The sequence below is a fragment of the Camelus bactrianus genome, chromosome 15, assembly GCF_048773025.1.
Source record: "Camelus bactrianus isolate YW-2024 breed Bactrian camel chromosome 15, ASM4877302v1, whole genome shotgun sequence".
NCBI lineage: Eukaryota > Metazoa > Chordata > Mammalia > Artiodactyla > Camelidae > Camelus > Camelus bactrianus.
Window position 1 is genome coordinate 67,514,705 of NC_133553.1, and position 21,290 is coordinate 67,535,994.

Genomic DNA, 21,290 nt, shown 5'->3' on the forward strand with positions numbered 1-21,290 from the left:
ACCTTAACTCACTTAATCTTCACAATGCTATGAGGTTGCCCCACATTTTACAAATGAGAAAACTGAGGCAAAAGGTTATGAAAATATTCAAATTTATATGGTTATTAAGTAGCACTGGCAGGTTTCAAATACAGATAGTCACTTCCAAAATATGAGCTTTTTAGCCACTATTCTATCTTGTTTCTCTGAAAGAAAGAAAGAAAGAAAGAAAGAAAGAAAGAAAGAAAGAAAGAAAGAAAGAAAGAAAGAAAGAAAGAAAGAGAAATATTAGTATTTGCTTCTTAGAAAAAAATTGGAATATACAGAAAAGTAGAAAAGAACATAAACTCTCAAGGTCCTAGCTCCTAACCCAACAGCTGTCTGATATGTAAATACCACTTTTTACCTTGAACTGTAATTATCTATAAGAAGGATATAGATAAAAGAAGGGCTACCAGAGTTCAGAGATAGAAAAGAGGATTTCCAGTTGGATCTTGGCTTGTATTGATTGCTTTATGAGGGGGAGGTAATTAGGTTTCTTCATTGATTTCCACTTGGAGGAGGTACTGGGGATTGAAACCCTGACCTCTTGGGTGCTGAGCACAAACTCTACCACTTGAGCTATACCCTTTCCCCTGCCATTGGATCTTGAAGGACAGGGTAAAACATGGATGTTAGGGCCTTCCAGGTTAAAAGAATTGCAAGAAAAGGAATGTGGGATTAAGGAGGTCCAGGGCTTACTGCGGAAACAGCAGAGTTGTTTGGGCAGGAGAACCACCTTGAGCAAAGAAGCTAGAAAACTAGAAAACTAAAGGCCGAGTCATAAATAGCCTAGAATTCCTCCATCTTTTATCTTAGCTGTGCTGATAATACTGTACCAATTGTCATTTATTCCTATGTCAATCTCCTCCGTTAATCTATATTCCCATTCATTCAGTGAGCATTTATTGAGTGGTTTCTGTGTGCCAGGCATGGTGCCAGCATGGGGGATGACAAATAAACAAGCTACGTCTTTGCCCCCAAAGGAATTCACAGTCTAGTAAGAAAGAAAGTGTCAGACAGTTAAGACAGAAGTATAAACACTGAGGGTTTCTGTCACTTGGTAGCAAACAAGCCTGGCTAAAGTAGACTATTACCAACGTATCTGGTCATGGTCTCCTCTTCTCTGTGCCTCATTCACATCCCATAGAAGCCAGAGCATAGGGAGTAACAAGGAAGTTCTTGAAAAATAAAATCACTAATCAAATCAGGAGTCTAGTAGGATGGGCCAGATAGAACCAAGTGGCAAGTAAGATAATGACTTTAAAATGCCTATGGGATTTAGAAACTGACAGTGGAGAGCTAGGTGAGAAAAGTTTCCGTGGGAGAGGGTTCGTGGTGCAGAATATGGACTGACTCATGTGGAGGAACAAAGGAGTGGTGATGTTGCTGCAACAGTGAATGAAGTCTGTTATTGGACCAGAACCCCTTTTTGAGTTGTTGGATGATTCTTTGGGAGCCTGAAGTAACTTAAAGAAAGATAAAAATAAATTTGTTTCAAATGGCCAAGAAGCACGTGGAAAGATTCTCAGCATCAGCCAGCAGGGAAATGCAAATCATAATCACCAGATATCACTTCATACCCACTAGGATGGTTATAACCAAAAAGATACACAATAGCATATGTTATCAAAGATGTGGCAATATCAGAACCCTCAGATATTTGCCAGTGTGAATGTAAAATGGTGCAGCCAATTTGGAAAACAATCAGGAGGTTCCTTAAAAAGTTAAACATATAGTTACCATCTGACCCAGCCACTCCTAGGCATATACCCAAGAGAAATGAACACATGTATCCACTCAAAACCCGGTAAAGTATTTCTAGTAGCATTATTCATAATAGCCAAAAAGTGGAAACAACCCAAATGTCCATCAACAGACGAATGGATAAACAAAATATGACATACTCATACAATGGAATAGCGCTCATCTATGAAAAGTAATGAAGCACTGACATGGATGAATCTTGAAAACATAAGCAAAAGAAGCCAGTCACAAAAGACAACATATTGTATGCCTCCGCTTACATGAAATATCCAGATTATGCAAATCATATAAAAATAAGGTAGACTGGTTGCAGGCAGGAGGTGGGAGAATGGAAGAATGGGAAAGGACTGCTAACGGGTTTCTTTTTGGGGTAATGAAAAAAATGTTCTAGAACTAGATAGTGGTTACCGTTGCACGACACTGAATACACGATAAAAAACACATAAGCCAACTTCTTAAAAGGGTGAATTTTATGCTGTGTGAATCAGAACTCAACTAAAAATTCAAATTAAAAATTTAAAAACTGCTCCGCTCATAGAGGCTCTCCGCCATCAAGTGAGCTGGGACGCAGCACAACAGGAACACTCCGGAGCAAGCACAAGGTCAGCTTCTCTTCCAGGCCCAGGATCGGGATTCCACCTCGCCTTCCGGAGCGGAAGTCTCAGCTTGGAGGCCGCTGATTGGCTGAGGTGGAGGAGTGGGCGGTGCAAAGGGGGCGTGCTCAGTCCCTCCTGGCGGGGCGGGGCGGGGCGGAGCAGGGCGCCGCCTTTGCTCGCGAGATTTTGCTGGTTCCGCATTTCGGGTCCGTAAGGTGGGGGAGGAGGGCGAGGAGGGTGTAGTTGCTCGCACCGGCTTGCAGCGGCTCGACCCCGGCGGGGAGCGGCGGCGGCGGCGCGGGCTTCCGCTATCCACGGGCTGAGGACTATTCGCTCCCCGACGGTCCTGCGCGGGCTCCAGATCCTAACCGCGGCGGGGGCGAGTGGCCCCCGCCCCCACTCTGAGAAGAGAAGATGAGTTTCCTCTTGTGAGTGTGGCTGGCCCAGGGCTCCAGGGCTGAGGGCTGATGACTGAGGGCCGAGGTCGGGGCGGTGGCGAGCGGGCGCCTGAAGCGACGGCGAGCGTCTGGGGTCGAGGTCCCTTGCTTGGCCTCCTCTCAGAGTCACGCGGGAAGCCGGGATGTGGGCAGAGGAAGCGGACCGAGAAGGCTGGGGAGTAGAAAGGCCCCGAGGCCGGCAGCGCCTCCGAACTTTTCCGCCCCAGTGCGCCTGAGGGCAGATAGACGATCGGGGGGGCGGAGCCGCGGGCTCCCGACTTCGCTCAAGTCTCGAGCCTTTTAGTGACGATCCTTGCTGACTTAGCATTTTACTCCACCGTACTCCCAGCTTTTAATCAGTCAGCGGTAGATTACCCCCGCGGAAAAATGCCGCCCCAGGAAAATGTGGATTGCCACAGTTTGAGAAGCTTGAAGTTAAGCTGCGGGCCTTGCAGCCATCCAGACGTTCTGTCCAGTTCTGATTCAGCCCACTGTGTGAATTTATGTAATTGACTTTTTAACTCGGTAGAGTCCTGTAGAGATAACGTCTGGGCTCAAATGAGACTAAATGGGAAAATTTGTAAATTCTCTGATGATTCTTTAAGGTTTGAGAAGCATTGCTCTAGCACCTTGTTTATTATTCTCAGGTGGCACTCTACCTAGTATATTGCTTAAATATGTCTTGTGTGAGCGAATCAATACCCATTTTTAGTTACGGGCATCACCCATATACTTGACACTCTTAATAAATTTTATTAAATCACATTACATAGTGTTTCATAACCGGAGTTTACCCCTTTCCTTATTGAGAGAAATTTGGATTCTTTCTAGTACCTTGCTATATTATAAAATAGCACTACTAAGAATATCTTTGTCTAAATCGCTTTTTTCCCCTGTGGATTTTTTTTTAAGCATATAGTTTTCAGAATATGATTACCGTATCAAAAAGTTCTATTGTTTACATTTTTGCAAATTTCCATATTACTAGAACAATAATCCCCACCCCACCCCCGCCCCAGTCTTTCATACATTAATGTTTAGTTAATGGTTTGTGGATGCACAGTTCCTAGTTGCTTTTGGACGTAAATAAGAGGCTGCTTCTTTTAAACTTTATTTTGTTGATGGACATTTTACTTTTTGGCGTTTATGAATAATGCTGTGAACTTTTGTGTACAGATTTTTGTGTTGGATGTATGTGTTCATTTCGTTTGAGTATATATACCTACGAGTGGAATCGCCAGGTTATATACTATATAGTAATTGCCAGTATATATAGTATATAAGTATTTAACCTTTTGAGGAACTGCCTGACTTTTTCAAAACACTGCACCATTTTTGCATTCCCTTCAGCACTGTATGTCAGTTTCCCCACACCCTCTCTAGCATTTAATTACATTTTTTTTATTATAACCATTCTAAGTGGATGCAAAATGGTATCTCATTGTGATTTTAATTTGCATTTCCTTAATGGCTAATGATGTGGAGCATCTTTTTGTGTGCTTATTAGCCATTTGCATATCTTTGAGGTAGTATCTGTTAAGATTCTTTGACCATTTTTTAATTGGGCTGTGTTTTTGGTTTTGAGTTGTAAAAATTCTTTATTGTGGATTCAAGTCCCTTATCACATCTATAATTTACAATATTTTCTCCTATTTTGTGAATTATTTTCACTGTCTTGATGGTGCCATTTGAAGCACAAAAGTCTTAGTTTAGATGAAGATCATATTGAATCTTGAGACATCATTTCATGCTAGTTTTCCTTATTTAACTTCCTGTGATGTGCAGCTCCTTGTTTCAGTTTGTAAAGGGCCATTCCTTCTAATTTAGTACTTTCCTGTTAAATTTAGGTTTTTATCGTGTTAAACAAACTTTTCCATGTTTCATTTTTATCATTTTTGTAACTCCATTTTTCATAATCAGTCTTGTTTAAAATTCAAATTACTCAGGTAAAGTGGAAGTCTTCAGTTTTGTTCCCTTCCTCTTCCTAGAAGTAATCGCCAGTATCCGTTTGATGGGTGACACCTTCAGTGCATTTACAAAATGGGCTTCTGCTACATTTCATTCTGTAACATGTTTAACTGCGTATTGAGATCTTTCCATGTGAATACATGTAGCTCCATCTTGTTCTTCTTAAGTACTGTGCAATATTCCATCATGTAGCTATGTCATAGTTATTCATTCCTCTACTAATAAGCTTTAGGGTTGTTTCCAAGTTTTCTACTATTAAAAACAATCTGGGAAAACACATCCTTTCCGTATCTAGGAGCGGAAGGGGTGAATTGAGGAGCAGTTCAGGGTTAAAAGATACTGCTATATTGCTCTGGGAAGATGTTACATACTTAGACCAGTAGTGTGTTAAAGTGCTAATTTCTCTATACCCTAGCCCACACTTAATGTAATTGTTTTGACCTCTGACACTCAAATTAAGGAAAAATAAATCTTGTTTGAATTGAATAGCTTTACAGACATTCATTGGTCATTGTATTTGTCTTTCTGAATTGCATATTAATCTCCTTAGCCTGTTTTTCTAAAGCATTCCTTGCCTTTTTCTTAACGTTATAAAAGCTCTCTATTATTTGGTTAATACTTTGTAATATAGGTTGCAAGTACTTTTTTAGCTACTTGTTTCCTTGTTCTGTTGTCTAAGTTTTAATTGTTATGGTTAGAAATGTGTCCATTTTTTCTGGGCTTTGTTTTCGGTTAGGAAGACCTGCCTTATGAGTGGTGTGAGGTAGGAATAAGAAACTTTTTTTTTCCTCCAAAACCAGTTGTCTCTCATTTATTTTCCCCGCTAAAAACTCTTAAAATGTTAGTGCTACTTGCTTTGTTAGCATCACAAATATTTTGATATAGAAAACTGGATTCTTGAGCTCTAAGAACCTTACAGCTACTTCCCTGGCAGCACTGGTTTCTGTAGGTGGAACCGGGGGCCAAAAGGAGGTTGTTTCTCAGGCAGTCAGAGTTAGTGGCAGGTCAAGAACTGGAATCCAGGTTTTTTCTTCTTTTGGTTAAGATGTCCTTTCTGTTACACCAGACTGCTTTACGAGGCATGATAAAATTGTCTTCTGTGTGAAAGTGTGCTGCTAATCCTGTTTAATGTGAGGGGGAAAATTTAACTTAGTCTTTTATATGTTAAATTTGCTCATCTCTCCCTGCCCCGTCCTCCCCCAACTCCCCCCACCCCGCCCCTCGCCAATCCTGACATTTTCAGGGAGTATTTTTTATTTTGAAAACAACTTACATGCCTAAAATTAATGTCATTCTGCTTCTGGTCCTAAAAACTGATGTACTTTTTTACTTTTAACCTAACAGTAGTAGCCGCTCTTCTAAAACATTCAAACCAAAGAAGAATATCCCTGAAGGATCTCATCAGTATGAACTCTTAAAACATGCAGAAGCAACTCTAGGAAGTGGGAATCTGAGACAGGCTGTGATGTTACCGGAGGGAGAGGACCTCAATGAGTGGATTGCTGTTAACAGTAAGTTCTAAATAACTTTCAACTTTGCTGGTTTATAGGAAGATATTGCTGAAATCTTTTTGTTAATGAATTTTCTTTTATGGGTGTAACTGTCATAATACAACAGATTACCTGAGGAATGTAAGGGCAAATACGACCAAAGTGTGTTGTTCTGTTCAGAGTACCTGATTGTCGCTTGTGTGGTTGAGTAGAGAGAACTGAGGGAAAATGAAGAGTATTTTGGGGTAATTTCTGAGGAGAATGGTCTGAATTGCTGAGTAAAGTCAAATGAAAGATTGATAAATACAGAGATTCTACCTGTGGTGGACATGACTTTGTAGGGAATCCATCAAATCAGTCTTCGCAGTTGTGTCCCTACTCCCAGCAGCTTTAATCTGCCTATGTATGTATACTGAGAAGTCAGTTGCAGTTCGTATGGTCAGTCATCTGATTGTTGTGACTTACGAGTAGTCAGAGGAAATTGAGAGATGGGAGAAAATGGAGGGACCCGTGGGCTGAAAGTACTCTGATTTCAGGAAAGTAAGGGCATGCATGGGAGGATATGCTGAGGCTAGAAAGATGAATATTAGAGTCTGTCATTTCGGAGAGGAGATCAGTTCTGGGTGCTAAAGTTTAAGTCTGTTTGGAATTTTAGATGTTCCAGAATTTTTAAAAACTTTTTAATGGAAATTTTCAAACACACAAAAGTAGAGAAACCAAGTATAATGAATTCCCAGGAATCTGTTATCCAGCTTCAACAATGAGCAATTCAGGGCCCATTGTGCTACTTCTGTGTACTACCCTGGCTATTTTGAAGCAAATCCCAGACATATTATTTCATCTGTAAATATTTCAGTGTCTAAAAGATAAGAACTTCCCCCTTTTAAAGATAATAACAATGCCATCATTCCTTTTTGTTACCAGATATCCAGTCAGTGTTCACGTTTCCCCTGATTGTCCTTTAAATGTTTCTTTTTAAAACAAAAAATATGGATGGTTTAAATCAGAATCCAACAAAGCCTATATGTGTTTCTTGAATCTCTTAATTTACAGGTTTCCCCTCATCACAGTCTTTTTTCGTTGCTATTTTTTTTGTTGAAGAAACCAGCTCATTTTCCAGAGTATGAATTTTGCGGCTAACATCCCCAAGGCGCCCATTATCTTTTTCTGTTCCTCCTTTTGTTTCCTGTAAATGTTAGATCTACAGCGGCTCTGTCCAATAGAAGTTACTATGATAATGCGAATGTTGTATATCTTCACCGTGGCCATTTAGCACTTGAAATGTGGCTAGTGTGACTGGAACTGAATTTTAAACTTAACTTCATTTTAATGTAGACAACTATATGTGTTTAGTGGCTACCTTGTTAGCACCCATTTGGTGCTTTGATTAAATTCAGGTTTGATTTTGTTTGTAAGACTGCTTCGTAGATGGTGGTATATATTTCCAGCAGTGTAGATACTTGTGTAATGTCTAGTCTTTTTTATGTGTTATTCAACTACTGATAATCTTTGCCTTGGTCAGTGTGGTCCAATGGAAATATATTGTGAGCTACAAATGTAATTTAAAACTTTCTAGTAGCCACATTAGGAAAATTTTTATTTTTCTCAACTCATTAAAAAGCCATTATTTATATTACTGAGAGGAAAAACAGCAAGGTGCAGAACTATGTAATATGTTAACCTTTTATGTAAGATGGGATAAAGAATCTTAGGGGGCAAGAGACAAAAAATTATTATAGTGTGTAGGGGGAAGGTGGAGTGGTTGGAATTTAGATTTTTCACTGTATATTTTTATATGTCTTTTGATGTGTGAACTATGTGAAGTATGTATTCAGAGAAGACTCCTGTTTTGTAACCTTATTCAAATTATCGGTTATTCTAAAGGCATCTGTTGGCCTTCTTCAAGCTTAGATTTTTCTTTGAGACTTACTGCTCTAGATCAGCTGTTCTCAAACCTTTTGGTCTTAGAATCTCTTTATTCTCTTAAAAATTATTGAAAACTCCAAAGAGCTTTTTATTATGTAGGCTATATCTACTGATACTTTCTGTGTTAGCAATTAAAACTGAGAAATTTTTAATACTTAATTTAAAATTTTATCTCTAAATAACAGTGAACCCATGACATGTTAACATAAATATATTTTTATGAAAAATGACTATAAAATAAATTTTAATGAGAAATGTGACATTGCTTTACATGTTTGCAAATCTTATTTAATGTATGGCTTATAGGAGGACAGCTGGATGCTCATATCTGCTGCTGCCTTAGTCTTTTGTGATGTCACACATCATGGAGCCTCTGGACGGCTCCTCTGTGCCTCCGGAAAGAAGTGAAAAGAGCAATTAAAATAGTTCTGACCTCACAGATTTTCCCAGAAATGGGGTCTCTGGACCACATTTTAAGAACAGACCAATAAACCAGGACACCATCTGGGCATACTCTTTGCTTTGAATGAATATTAAGTACCTAAGTATTGCTTTCTCAGAAACATGACTAATTAAGAGGAAAGTTTATAAGCAAGGGAGTTTTGTATAAAATTCCTTTTGACAAGATGAAACTTTTTTTTTTTAATTAATTTGTTTTTTAAGAAACTTGGAAAAGCCCTGGTTGATTTTTAGGTAATCTTTTTGACAGGGAACTAAAACCTTTTTTTAGAACTTTTCAAGGCTCATGTGGTTTTCTTTGCACAGAGTTTCACTTAGTTGAGTTTATTTCTTTCCCCCTTTTTCTGTTTTCTTCCAGATGTCGCTGAAGCTCCTTTAGGAAGCCCCCCTTGACTTCTCAGCTACTGGAGATACTGCCTTTCCTCTTAACTCTAACACTTATTATTATTATTTGTCTCTTTTAATCTTGTCCCTTCTGTTAGGTGGAGACTCCAGGGCAAAGGACATTATCCTATGTCTTTTTTATGTCCTCAATACACACTTGGCCCCAATTTTTTTTACGATGAACTTGATTTTTAAAATACCCGACACAGCTAATGCACCTTCTCCCTCACAGTTAACTCCACGACGGTTGCCTTCTCTTTCCTGACACAAACGGTATTGTCTGGTCTAGACTGATAAGAAGCTATGTATTTTTTTTTCATTTGCTTGGATATAATCAAATTGTATATTTTAATGTAATAATCACCATTAAGTTGGAATTATCTTCTAATACTTTATTTTCCTGCTGTTGTCAGCTGCTTAAAAGCTTAATGTAAACATTAAAAGTGAATATATATTAAAAGTTAGGTGTAACAACCTAAAAAGAGAATTTGTAGTTCCCCTGGATTGTTGAATCTCTTGAGGATTCTTGGCTGAATCCTCCAGCTGAGAGTTCTGATGTTTTGTGTTTATGCAGACATTTTAACACAATTCTGCTATTATCTTTCCAGCTGTGGATTTCTTCAACCAGATCAACATGTTGTATGGAACTATTACAGAATTCTGCACTGAAGCAAGCTGTCCCGTCATGTCTGCAGGTCCAAGGTACATATACTGGCTATTATATAGGTATTTGAATTAGTAAATAAAGCTAATTAGCAGTTGATATAAATTAAAGGATAAAGGCATTGTTTTTCTTATCTATTTGCCTGTGAAAACAAAAAGCTTACCTATAAACTTTTCATTATCAAATACTTTGGTATATGGTACTTAGTGTTTTGATTTTTTATAATTGCATTATAGAAAATACGAATGTTCAGTTGTAGGAACGAAAGTAAAGAAATTTGAGTTAGGTTTCTTTTGCTTTGCAAAAGTTATTTTTTCAATTTTATTAACATTTATAGTTCTGTTTCTGCTTTTTAGTTTCATGGGTGAGTTTTTAGTTGGCCCTTTAATATTTGATTTTTTTTCCTTGTGCTTGCTTAGTGTTAATTACTTCCAAATTGTGCTGCTTCAGTTTTCTAGCTTGCAGATGCTAGATTAAAATTTTTTGACTATAATAAATTTCAGGAAATACTGAGAAAGAAGTGGAACTCTTTATCACCCATAAAGTTAAGTCAGGATATTATGGAATTGTTTTAATGTTTCCAGTCTTTTTTCCTATAATAAATGACTGATTTTTGTGTGGTGATAGGTAATCAAGATATTTACCTCTTGGGAAAAAAATTGTCCTTTTCTGAATTTGCTACAGGTGTAAAGGAGAAAAAGGTCCCCAGTGAGTTTGAGTCCTATTTTTATCATATTACTTTAGGAGTTTTTTTTTTTTTTTTTAAATGAAGTCTTATTCCTCAAACGTCCTTAACAGAAATTTAAATAAAGCTAAGAGGAAAGTTAAACTTACCTTTGGCTTAAATGCTTCACACAGTGAAGTTTTGCATAAGTCTTATTAATCATTCTAGCTCAGCAAAGGTGAGGTAGAAAAAGTTGCATGCCTAACATTGTTTCTTTAAAACCTTCTCCAAGAAACAAGGTTTTATAATCTTGGCTCTTTCGGTGATTACTTAATTGCCAATGAGCTAAGAATGTGGTGGGTCCGTTACCCAGTCCTTAGCACCCTCTGCCTAACAGGCAGGAATGTGGTTGCTTTGTCTTTCTCAGGACTGTGTTATAATACATAAATTCTAGCACAACCAACTGCCACATTATCTTTTTCTCTTCCATTTATAACCATCACATTTCAGAATATGGATATAACTTTAAGTCGGTCCTCCATATCCACAGTTCCTCTGCATCCATGGGTTCAACCAGCTGTGGATCGTGTTATATTGTAGTATTTACAATTGAAAAATATGTGCATACAAGTGGACCCATGCAGTTCAAACCCATGTTTTTTGAGGGTCAACTGTAATTCTATAGGGAACTCCCAGTAATCTTCAGCAGGATTTGAGGTAATTTACTTAAGTTATATACAACTTCTGTTGACAGACTGAACCTACGCTAATTGCAAGTTGCACATTTGCTAAACGTTTTTGAACACTTTATCAGTAAAGCTTTTTTCTCTCCAGATATGAATATCATTGGGCAGATGGTACTAATATTAAAAAGCCAATCAAGTGTTCTGCACCAAAATACATTGACTATTTGATGACCTGGGTTCAGGATCAACTTGATGATGAAACTCTTTTTCCTTCTAAGATTGGTGAGTTAATTTTGTAGAATTAATTTTCTTTTTAAATGATAACTGTTCTTCTTAATGCTCTATTACTTTTTAAAAAATGTAATAAAGACTGCCAACTTCCTCTCCAAAAAGATTGTAAATGTATACTGCCCCCAGCCGTGTTTGTGTCTGCTGTGTTTCTTCATCAATGCTACTTTTTACTCAATTTTTCATCTTTTCTATTACGGGTAAATAAATTTCTGTTTTAATGTACGTTTAGAAAATATCGATCAGATTGAGCATTTTGGGGTTTATTGATCATTGAGTGTTTTCTGTTTATATCCTTTGTCCATCTCTTTATGTTAAGGACATTAGCTCTTTGTCATATATGTTGCATGTACTTTGTCCCCAGGTTACCTTTTTCTTATTTTGTTATGAGGTGTTTTTGCTGTATGTAACGTTCTTATTTTGCGCTATTAATCTTTCCATTTATGAGGTCTGGATTTTAAAACTGATCAGAAAGATACAAAGTAAAAAGTTTTCCTCCTAGAAGATTTTTAAAATATTAGTCCATGCTTTTATTTAGTACTTTTGCGGTTTTGTTTTTATGTTTAAGTCTTTGTTCTGTCAGGAATTTTTTTCTCAATGTCCCCTTTCACTTTTTTTCCAGTTGTAAATGCTAGTCAGTTGTCCAGTACCACTTATTGAATACATGTATCTTTTCTCTCCTGATTATCATACTTGCACATCAGATTGACATATCTTGGATCCTTCAGTCTCTTTATCTGTTCCTGTGGAAATTCCGCATGGTTTTATTTACCATGGCCATGAATCTTTGAACATCTTGTAGGGCTAGTCTCTCTTCCTTGCTCTTCTTTTTCAGAATATTCATGGCTATTCTAGAAATTTTGTTCTTCCAAAGAATTTAGAAACATTTTGTCAAGGTAAAAAAAAAATCTTTGAGACTTTTATTATGCTTTCATTCAGTTTGTAGATGAACACGGGGATTCTTATTCTCTTAACAGTACTGAGTCTTCCTATCCAGGAACAAGTTTTATTCGTTTATTTATTTCTTATTTCCTCTGGTAAACTTCTGTGTTTACTTTATGCTAATCCTTCAAGTTTCTCAAGTTTATTCATAGGCATTTAATGTTTTTTTTTAATTGATAATCTGGTTTCCAACTGGTTATTGTTTAGTACATAGGGAAGCTGTTGTTTTCTATGTGAATTTTATAATTGACCATCAGATTCTGATTGTTTCTTTTGTTTTGAGTTGGTTTTCTTGAGTTTTTAAAGTATATAGTCACATTATACTAAGATAATATTGATTTCAACTCTTTTTTTTCCTGGTAACTATACTACTTGTGTAACTCTTACCTAAGTGCACTAACTAGTACTTACAGAGCAGTGCTGAGTAATGGTGAGGATGGTAAACATCCTTTTCTTGTTTACTTTTATATGAGTGCTTCTAGTATTTCAGTATTAAACAAAGTCTTGCTTTTGGTTAGAGCTGTGTGCATTTTTTAAAGTCAAATTGTAAAGTTTTTAGCAGATACTCTTCTAATGTCTGTTGATGATCATAAGGTTTTCTCTTTTATTATTTTTTTTAATGTTCTACTGGCAGAGTATTTTTTATTTGCTGATACTTTGATTAAGAGTCTGGCGTTGGTATTCATGGATGTGATCAGTCCTTGTCATTTTCGGTGTAAGGATGTCTTATGAACAATATACTGTCGGATTCTGCCATATCTGTTTCTGCTGCCATAATAAAAATACCAGAGACCTGATGGCTTATAAGCAATAGAAATGTGTTTCTCACAGTTTTGGAGTCTGGAAGTCCACAAGCAGGGCCCAGCATGGTCAGGTTCTGTCAGAGGTTCTCTTCCTGATTTATAGGCAGTAAAAAGCAGTGTTTTTTTTTTGTTGTTGTTGTTGATATTGTATCCTCACATGGCAGAGAGGGAACTCATCTCTTTCATGTTTCTTCTTATAAGGGCACTAATCCCACTCATGAGGGCTGAGCTCTTACGACCTAATCAACTTCCCCAAGCCTCTACCACCCAGTGCTGTCATCTAGGGGCTTAGAATCTCAAGATGAATTTTAAGGGAAGCGCAAGCATTCAGAGCATAGCAGATTCCTTTTTGCAGTCTAATCAGAGGCTCTTTCAGGAGAAAAACGTATATCATGTTGTTATGTTTAATCTGTTTGCTCTTGGTCAACTTTTCCATTCTATTAAACCTTTTGTTCCCTTTCTCATAGGATCCTTTATTGTGTATTGACTGTTTGAATGTTAAATTCAGCTTGGAAAGTGCTTAGATTAAAACATATTACTTACGTTTCTTTATTAAAGTCTCTCGCAGAGGTAAAGAATACTTCTATCATTATTATCTTTCCTCAGCTTCCCAGTTCTTCAATATTTCATCCTGTTGTTCTGGAATCCTTTCCCCCTTCGTTAGGCTGTTACTCACATCTTGTTTATGCCAATTATTTATTCTTACTTCACTCAACTGTTTATTATTCATTTTTAAACTCAAATATCCAAGTTATTAATGTTCCTTTTCATAGCAAGGTGTCCATTTGCATAATCTGAGAGAAAAGGGATCTGACTTAAAAATCCATCTTTTAGTACATGAATACAAGACCCAGTCCAGAAAAAAATGCCCATAAGCTCCAGAATAGTGTTTGAAAAGACAAAGTGGTTACCAAGCTTGGGAGTAGGGTGAGGTAAAAAATGCAAAACTCAGCTTACAAGAGCAAAATATACTAAATCTCAAACTATTAAGGACTGGCTGAGAAGTAAAGAATACAAAATACAGGGAAGGAGAAAGTTTTCGTCTTTCTGAAAGATTAGAGCAAAGAACACGTTCAAGAGTAGTGTGGTGAACAGACCTTTAAGGCCAACTAATCTAGGTTCTCTTGGGTGTGAACGCCTCCGTCTGTGTGTGTTTACTGTACCCAGGGCTACTTGTATTGTCTTTCTCCTGTCCCTGTTTTATTAGAAACATTATTCTTAGAAATATTCAACCAGGTATTTTTCATAGTCAGCCAGAACTCTCAGGAATGCAGCAGTCACGTCCCCACTTGCAGTGCTTGGAGAGAGATGGCCAGACCATCTCCTAGTTCTTTTCTAAGGACGTGTCCGTTCATTTATATTGTGAAAAATAGGGAAGTGCTGTTCCTCCCCTTTGCAGGAAGGAGGTTGTTACTTACTTCCTTGGACTATGGCACTTTTTAAAAACTAAATAAAACGTTGAGGGATCCTAGTTGAAGAAAGAAAACTGGCTTTTCACAGTAATTCAGAAGATAAAATACTTTTTATTTGTAGACAATAGATAATAATGACTAAAAGTGTGCCCCCCTTTTTTCCTTTTGTTTGGGAGAGTTTCCAGTCCTGGTTGGGGTGTGTGTGTGTGTGTGTGTGTGTGTGTCTGTAAAAATTTTCTGTTTAAATGCGGTAATCTATAATCTTTCTAGAAGAAACCCTCCAGTATTGAACAACTAAAATTGTTTTAACTTTGGTTCAGCATCATCTTACGTAACTTGGTACCTGTGCCTGCTATTCTAAGGCAGTCGGGAAAAATGTGGTACGTGAGGATGGATACCTCATATGCTTAGGTTTGGGGTTGTTTTTTTTCTTACCTTTTAAAAAACATGGCAATAGGCTTGTATTTGTGAATTTGTGTGTTGGAGTTGCTCGTGGCAGTGTCTAAACTTTTTTTGCTGCTTATTTTTCTCTAATTGATAAAAAGACTAATTGATACATGTGTATATCACAGGTGTCCCATTTCCCAAAAACTTTATGTCTGTGGCAAAGACCATCCTAAAGCGTCTGTTCAGGGTTTATGCCCATATTTATCACCAGCACTTTGATTCTGTGATGCAGCTGCAGGAGGAGGCCCACCTCAACACCTCCTTTAAGCACTTTATTTTCTTTGTTCAGGTAAGTTGAACTGCACTGACTTTTGTGTCCTTTGAGTTGGGCATATTTGTTTGGTAATTAATAAAGAGCAATTTTTAGAGTCTTATTTGTAGAGCTAAGCACACAGGGTTCCCTCTTCTGTGTTGTTCTCTTGTTCATGTTTATTGCATTGACGTGCGTAGCAGCCTAGAAAGCATCAGCCCATTTTGAGCCTGTTGCCTCCGGCTGCCGCGGGTCTCTGGTTAGGCGTGGCGAGAAGCGCCAGCACCCAGGCGAGCTTGTGCGTGGCCTCCGGCCCCATCGCCGCTGCTGGGTTGCCACCAGGGAGGCCACCAGCTGGGTTGTTTAATGCGGTGTCTGTGCCCAGAGGGGAAACTCCTGGAAGATCTTGTTAGCTACTGTCTTGGGTTAAGTTTCCAGAAGTCCCACTTCAGGCCAAAGCTTCCAAAGTCAGCAGCTAGAAACTTCAAAAAGAACCACCCCCTTCAAAGGTGTGGCTTGTTATTGCTTTAGTTGGAATTAGTCCCTTAGTTGGAATTAGAACTTTTTGAAGTCAAAATAATTCACATTGTTTGAAAAAGGAATCAAGAAATAGGGACTCCTAGCCTAACTTTAGAGAAATATAATTCGTTATGCCAAATGTAAATATGTCTGTCTAGATAGTATTTTAGTGGAAAAACTGGCAGCTTTATGGTAGATCATTGTGTATCACAGTTCTGGGTACCACACAGAGGAGAATGTACTGTGCTCTCGCGTCTCTGTCTTCCCTCTGAGATTGTTACGTGGCACAGAGTGTAGACAGAAAAAGTCCACTGCCCCAGATGTGGGCACTATCAATGGTTCAGTGTATTGCTTTCAGTTAGTTTCTGTGTAAATGCAAACATACATAGAATTTTGATTTTATACAGTGAGGATCATGCTAATATGTACGGTTGCCTAAGTCTGCTATATTTTAAAATAGGGAGTAAAAATGATCCCATTTAAAAATGTTCATAGAGATTCTTTCATCATTCTTTCAGATTTCAGGAACCTCGGGTTGGGAATTCCTTGTCTGAATGACATTTCTAGATTTTTCATTATAGGTCTATTTAAAATTTTTATTTTTCTTCTTTTTTTTAGGAGTTTAATCTGATTGATAGGCGTGAGTTGGCACCTCTTCAGGAATTAATCGAGAAGCTTGGATCAAAAGACAGATAAATTTTTCTTCTAGAACCCAGTTACCCTCTTGCTTCATCTACTTCTTCAGCTATCTCATTGCTATCTGTTATAGACTAGAGATACAAACTTTACAGGGTAAAAAAGGCACCTGTTGTCTGTGTCTACTGACAAAATTGTCCCAAAGGTAGGTTGGCCATTGTAATACCTTCAGAGTGAGAAGTTCAGGACACAGCTGAATTTGAGGCACTGTGTGACCACTGCCGCAGTCATCCTTGGTTGTAGTATGCAACAACTAACTAGTTTATTAGTTCTATTATCCTTTTACTGAAGACAATGTTTGAGTCTGTTTCAGGTGACAGCGTGACGGATATTAAGAATTTCCACCAATAATTTATTAACAAGTTTCCAGAACAAATTTCCTAATAATGCAGTCAGATCAGTTTTATTCTGTTTTCATTTTACAAATAGAAGAGATGTTTTTAAATTTCCTTAAGATTTAGAATATTTGTGTCACTTTGGATGTTTAGAATATTTGTGTCACTTTGAAGTTTGTACGGTAGTGTTTTTATAGATAAGTATATATATGTATATTTTTTCAAAATCCATGATTGTAGTGTAAATCATATGACACGTGGTATGGGAGTAACCAAAGTTATTTCTAAAATGACTTTATTTTTCCATTTTTATTTGGGATTTTATTCACATAAACCTATCTAAAATTTTAGGAGTGTGCATCAAATAATTTTTTAAGGCCATCTGAGGATTGTCTTGCAGATGTTTATTTTGAAATACTTCAGATTAATTTGAATATGTAGGTTTTGGCTGAGAAAAAAGATGGATTCCAAAAAAATTATGACGAATTTGGGTCTTAAAACCACTGTTTTGCTTCATATTGTTTGTTTTCAGAGGCCTTGAAATTTGGCTAGGAGAATGGAAGAAAGTACTCAGAGTACTTGATTATTTTGTTTTGAGTTCTCCTTTAAAAAGAAGCAATTCTGCTTTTATTGTGACTTGATTCTTAGTGAAGAGTAGCATAGAAATACACGAACATTATCACAGTAAGGATCAAACTTACGGAATACCACAGGAAACAGCCTTGAAGATGCACACCTTTTATAACCCAGCTGAAAGTTTGGTGTGCTACCTGTTTGTGTGTGTGTGTGTGTGTGTGTGTTTGGTGTATGTTTAAAGGAGACAAAATGGGAGGAATAAGTAAAAACAAAAAAACAAAAAAACTTCGTTCTGTTAATAGTTTTTATATCAAAACTTGAAATTATTCTGTTACTATTGGAATAAAAATCTTCCCCTTTAGTGAAGAAAAGATCTAATTTTCATTAGGTTTCTAAGATTTAGACTGTTTAAATGTATCGAGGCGCACATATATCGAAGACTTGCCAGACAGGCAACACTTCGATACTCTTTCTTGACATCTGCAAAGGTTAAATTTGATAGGGTTTTTGTTATTTATTTTTTATTATTCCTCTAGAGTGCAAAGAAAAGAATTGCTTTGAAACTCCATTTTTATAATAACTCAATTTCAATAAATTCTTAAATATATACATAATTTAAAGGAAACAAAACATTGGTCTGATTTAGGCTGAAACCATACATCAGTGTTTAAGGAAATAAAGAGTGGGATAATCCCTTACGAAAAAAAGAGGGAAACCTTCTCCGTGAGGCAGTCCCCAGTCCCCATTTGCAGCTTGTCCAGAGGTCCCTGTCAGGCATTGTGTATGTGTATGTTGACCATTTCCAAACAAGAAAGATTTTTAGATGCCGCCTAGAATGTTACTGTTTCTTGACTTTAAATCTTGTTGGTTTTTATTCAATCTGCAAGGAATGAAATTATATTTCTCAACTAGGGTTGTACTCTCATCATCATTTCTAATATTCCGAATATCATCAGACAAAAGGGTTCTCACTTTTGTCCACTTATTTTCAGTGATAGAAATCCTCCCTCTCTTAATGACTCCGCCCTAAAACAAACCAAAGATAGTCACATGCTAGGACAATAGTAGAGACAGCTTGATAATAGGACACAGAGTTTAAAATTTGTTGGTAATTTGAGACCCAGAATGTCCTTTAAAAAAAAAAAAGTTACCAGGTTCCCAAGCTAATTTGGCTTAACCAGCGACACATCGAAACAACTCTTTTTGTTTACATCCGAGGACAGGAGAGTTGGAGGAAGAGGAGAGGCTGACACCTCCCTGGCTTGGCTGGAGGGCAACCTTTGATTCAGGTTTTAAGAAATCAGTGTGGTAGGGGGAGGGGGATAGGTCAGTGGTAGAGCATGTGCTTATAGCATGAAGTCCTGGGTTCAGTCCCCAGGACCTCCATTCAAACAAACAAACAAACCTAATTACCTCCCCTCCAAAATTTAAAAAGAAAGAAAAAGAAATCACCCTGTCTTTGACTCCTCTCCATCTTGATTTATCTCCCTGTCCCAGAGCCTGCCTGTTGCACGATGCTTACTCCCCTGCCCCCTCCTAATCAGCAGGCTCCTCAGTGTGATCGCTGCCCCTCACACCCGATTACAGTGATGGATTGGACAGTGTTTGCCAAATTACCCAGTTAATCCTATGGTGCTTTAATTTCCAGGCCTTTAAAAAAAACTTTTGGACAATGATATGCAGACTTTCGTTTAAATATTGAAACTTCCTTGTACTATAGTTTTTGTATTGACAATCAAATGTATCCTTTATTCTTCTTCAGACTGTGAATAAAGTGATTTTAGCAGGCTGCCAGCTAACAGTATTTCCTTTCATCTAAGACTTGTAGGGCCCTAGTTCATATAGCTGCCTTCTTGAGAAGTGCACATCTGTATTTATTATGACATTGATAACAGCAAGAGGAATGTTTTTCTAGTAGTGCAGAGGCAGGAGAAGCAATCCCTGTGGTGGCTTTAACTTTTACAAGCATTGCTGAGGCTTCTTGATGATACTGTCAGCCTTCTCTCTGAGCAGTGAGGTCACGTTAGCAGTGGAGCTTCTAAACAGAACATCATTCATTACCTCATAAGCATAAATAAATCCGGCCCAAAGAGTAGAAGTCCTAGAAATTTGTTTTTAAGCCGCTCCAGTCGTGGTGCTGGGGTCACCCCTGCCTGTCTCTCCTGTCTGTGGAACTCCAGCTTGAAAATACCAGCTGGGACACTAAACTAAGCGGCTCGAACAGGGACATTGTTTCCTCCTAATACCAGTTCAGTAACTGGATTTGGTTTTTCACTGTTGCAGAATTCCGGCAAAGAGGGCAGATAATCCCTCCGTCTTCCTGTGGTTTTGCGTTAGATTTTGATATTTCAGACTGTAAAGGGCTTTGGGGGGTGATATTATTACCTGTGGTGGCAGTAATTTCATTGGAGCAACTGCATTGATTCATTTGGGTTTTCTACCAAATTCTATTCCAAACAAGTATCCTGTAAATCCAGATGGATTACCGGTGTGCTATAGATTTAATATAGAACAACATTCTGTGTTTGGTCTGTATCAAAAATAGTTTGCTTAAGTTAGTCTTGGTTATCATCTATTTTTAAATGTTCTTTACATGAAAGTTTATTTTGTATTTTTAAACCTTTAGGGGCTTTATCTATTTTTCTAAGTTAGTTAACTGTACTTTTAAAAAAATATTTTGTATCTACTTTTGTAACTTCATCAGAATAAAATATATTGAAAGAAAGAAAGGACTGATGAAAGTATGTCTCACCACACTCATTTCTATTTAAATGTGAAACTTGAGATTTTTGCAGGTTCTGGGGAAGGTTCTTTGCTTATCATTTAGTAACTAAAATGTTTTCTTAACTCTCAGAAGAAAGGGAAGTTCCTAAATGAACTAAACATCTTATAACACCAGGATACCACCCCCAAGAAGCGAAACGATGCCTCTGGCTGCAGTGGCTAAAACTCATCCCAGAAAAAAATTAGTCTCCTTTTTACCACGTTAACCAGGCTCTTGACCTCTTTTGCACATTCACGGTTGTGAGACTGAGAAAAGGGATGCGGAGAGACTGCACTCATTAATTTTCTGACCTGGAAATTGAGTCCTCAGCAGAACCATAGGACACCCCTATTCCAAACAGCCGTTTGTTATTACTATTAGTACTAGAGTTATTTTTAGAGATCCAGGTTACAGGTGCCTAATTTTAGGTCTATTCAAAATAGCAGTGCTAGAATTGTTTTGACCTTTTTAAAATGGAGTTAAAATTAAAAACTTAACGAATGTGACTAAAGAATACAGGTTAACACTCATTTTATGCAAAGGCACGGTAAGCTAGCAATCAAGTTCTGGATTTTTTTTTAAATATAGTTTTTTTTTCAGTGAGCTTAAAACGTATGGCCAAAGTGTTAAGTTTGCAAGGGTGTTTAAGGCTAAAGTTTGAAGCTATTTCAACCTTTATAAATGAGTAGAAGAAGAACTGAAGTAATATCTGGGAAGGCCAGAGTCTGGCTTGGAAGCTGCACAGCCAGAAACGGTGTCCAAACCACGCCGTGGGCCTTCTCTGGCGTTACCCACTGCTGTCGGGCTAGGTATGGACCCGACACGATAGCCTGCGTTGTTACTCATTGCTGGCCACTAGATGTCAGTTGGCCTTAGCTCCCCCCAAAAGCTAGATGCATCTGCCTTGACCAGAATAAAGGATTTCACCTAGCACCTTCTTCCTTTTGTGTTTCTTCCTAATCAAAACCTTAAATGGGCACCTCTGGTTGGCAGATTCTAGGTCACATACCTCTGTCGTGGCTGCAAAAGGGGCTAAGAAAAAGATTCTGGAGTTTACTTGGGGTTAAGAGCGTATAGCGAGTAGTTGGAAAGATCCTGGATGATCCAAAAGCTTGGACAGGCTGCTGCTCTGTGAACTTTTTGTTCCTGTTGTGTGAAAAGATGAGGAGTTTTCACTAAAATTTAAGTATATGAGTGTA

At 37.7% G+C, this 21,290-nt stretch overlaps 1 protein-coding gene across 1 annotated transcript; it reads left to right on the forward strand.

Annotated features, from left to right (window-relative positions):
* The first annotated feature begins 2,586 nt into the window (after positions 1-2,586).
* MOB1A (MOB kinase activator 1A) lies at positions 2,587-20,059 on the forward strand. Its single transcript, XM_010952441.3, has 6 exons — positions 2,587-2,809; positions 6,131-6,297; positions 9,654-9,747; positions 11,208-11,341; positions 15,077-15,240; positions 16,339-20,059. The coding sequence occupies exons 1-6, from the start codon at positions 2,796-2,798 to the stop codon at positions 16,414-16,416; spliced, it is 651 nt and encodes a 216-aa protein (XP_010950743.1). The 5' UTR covers positions 2,587-2,795; the 3' UTR covers positions 16,417-20,059.
* Positions 20,060-21,290: the final 1,231 nt, after the last annotated feature.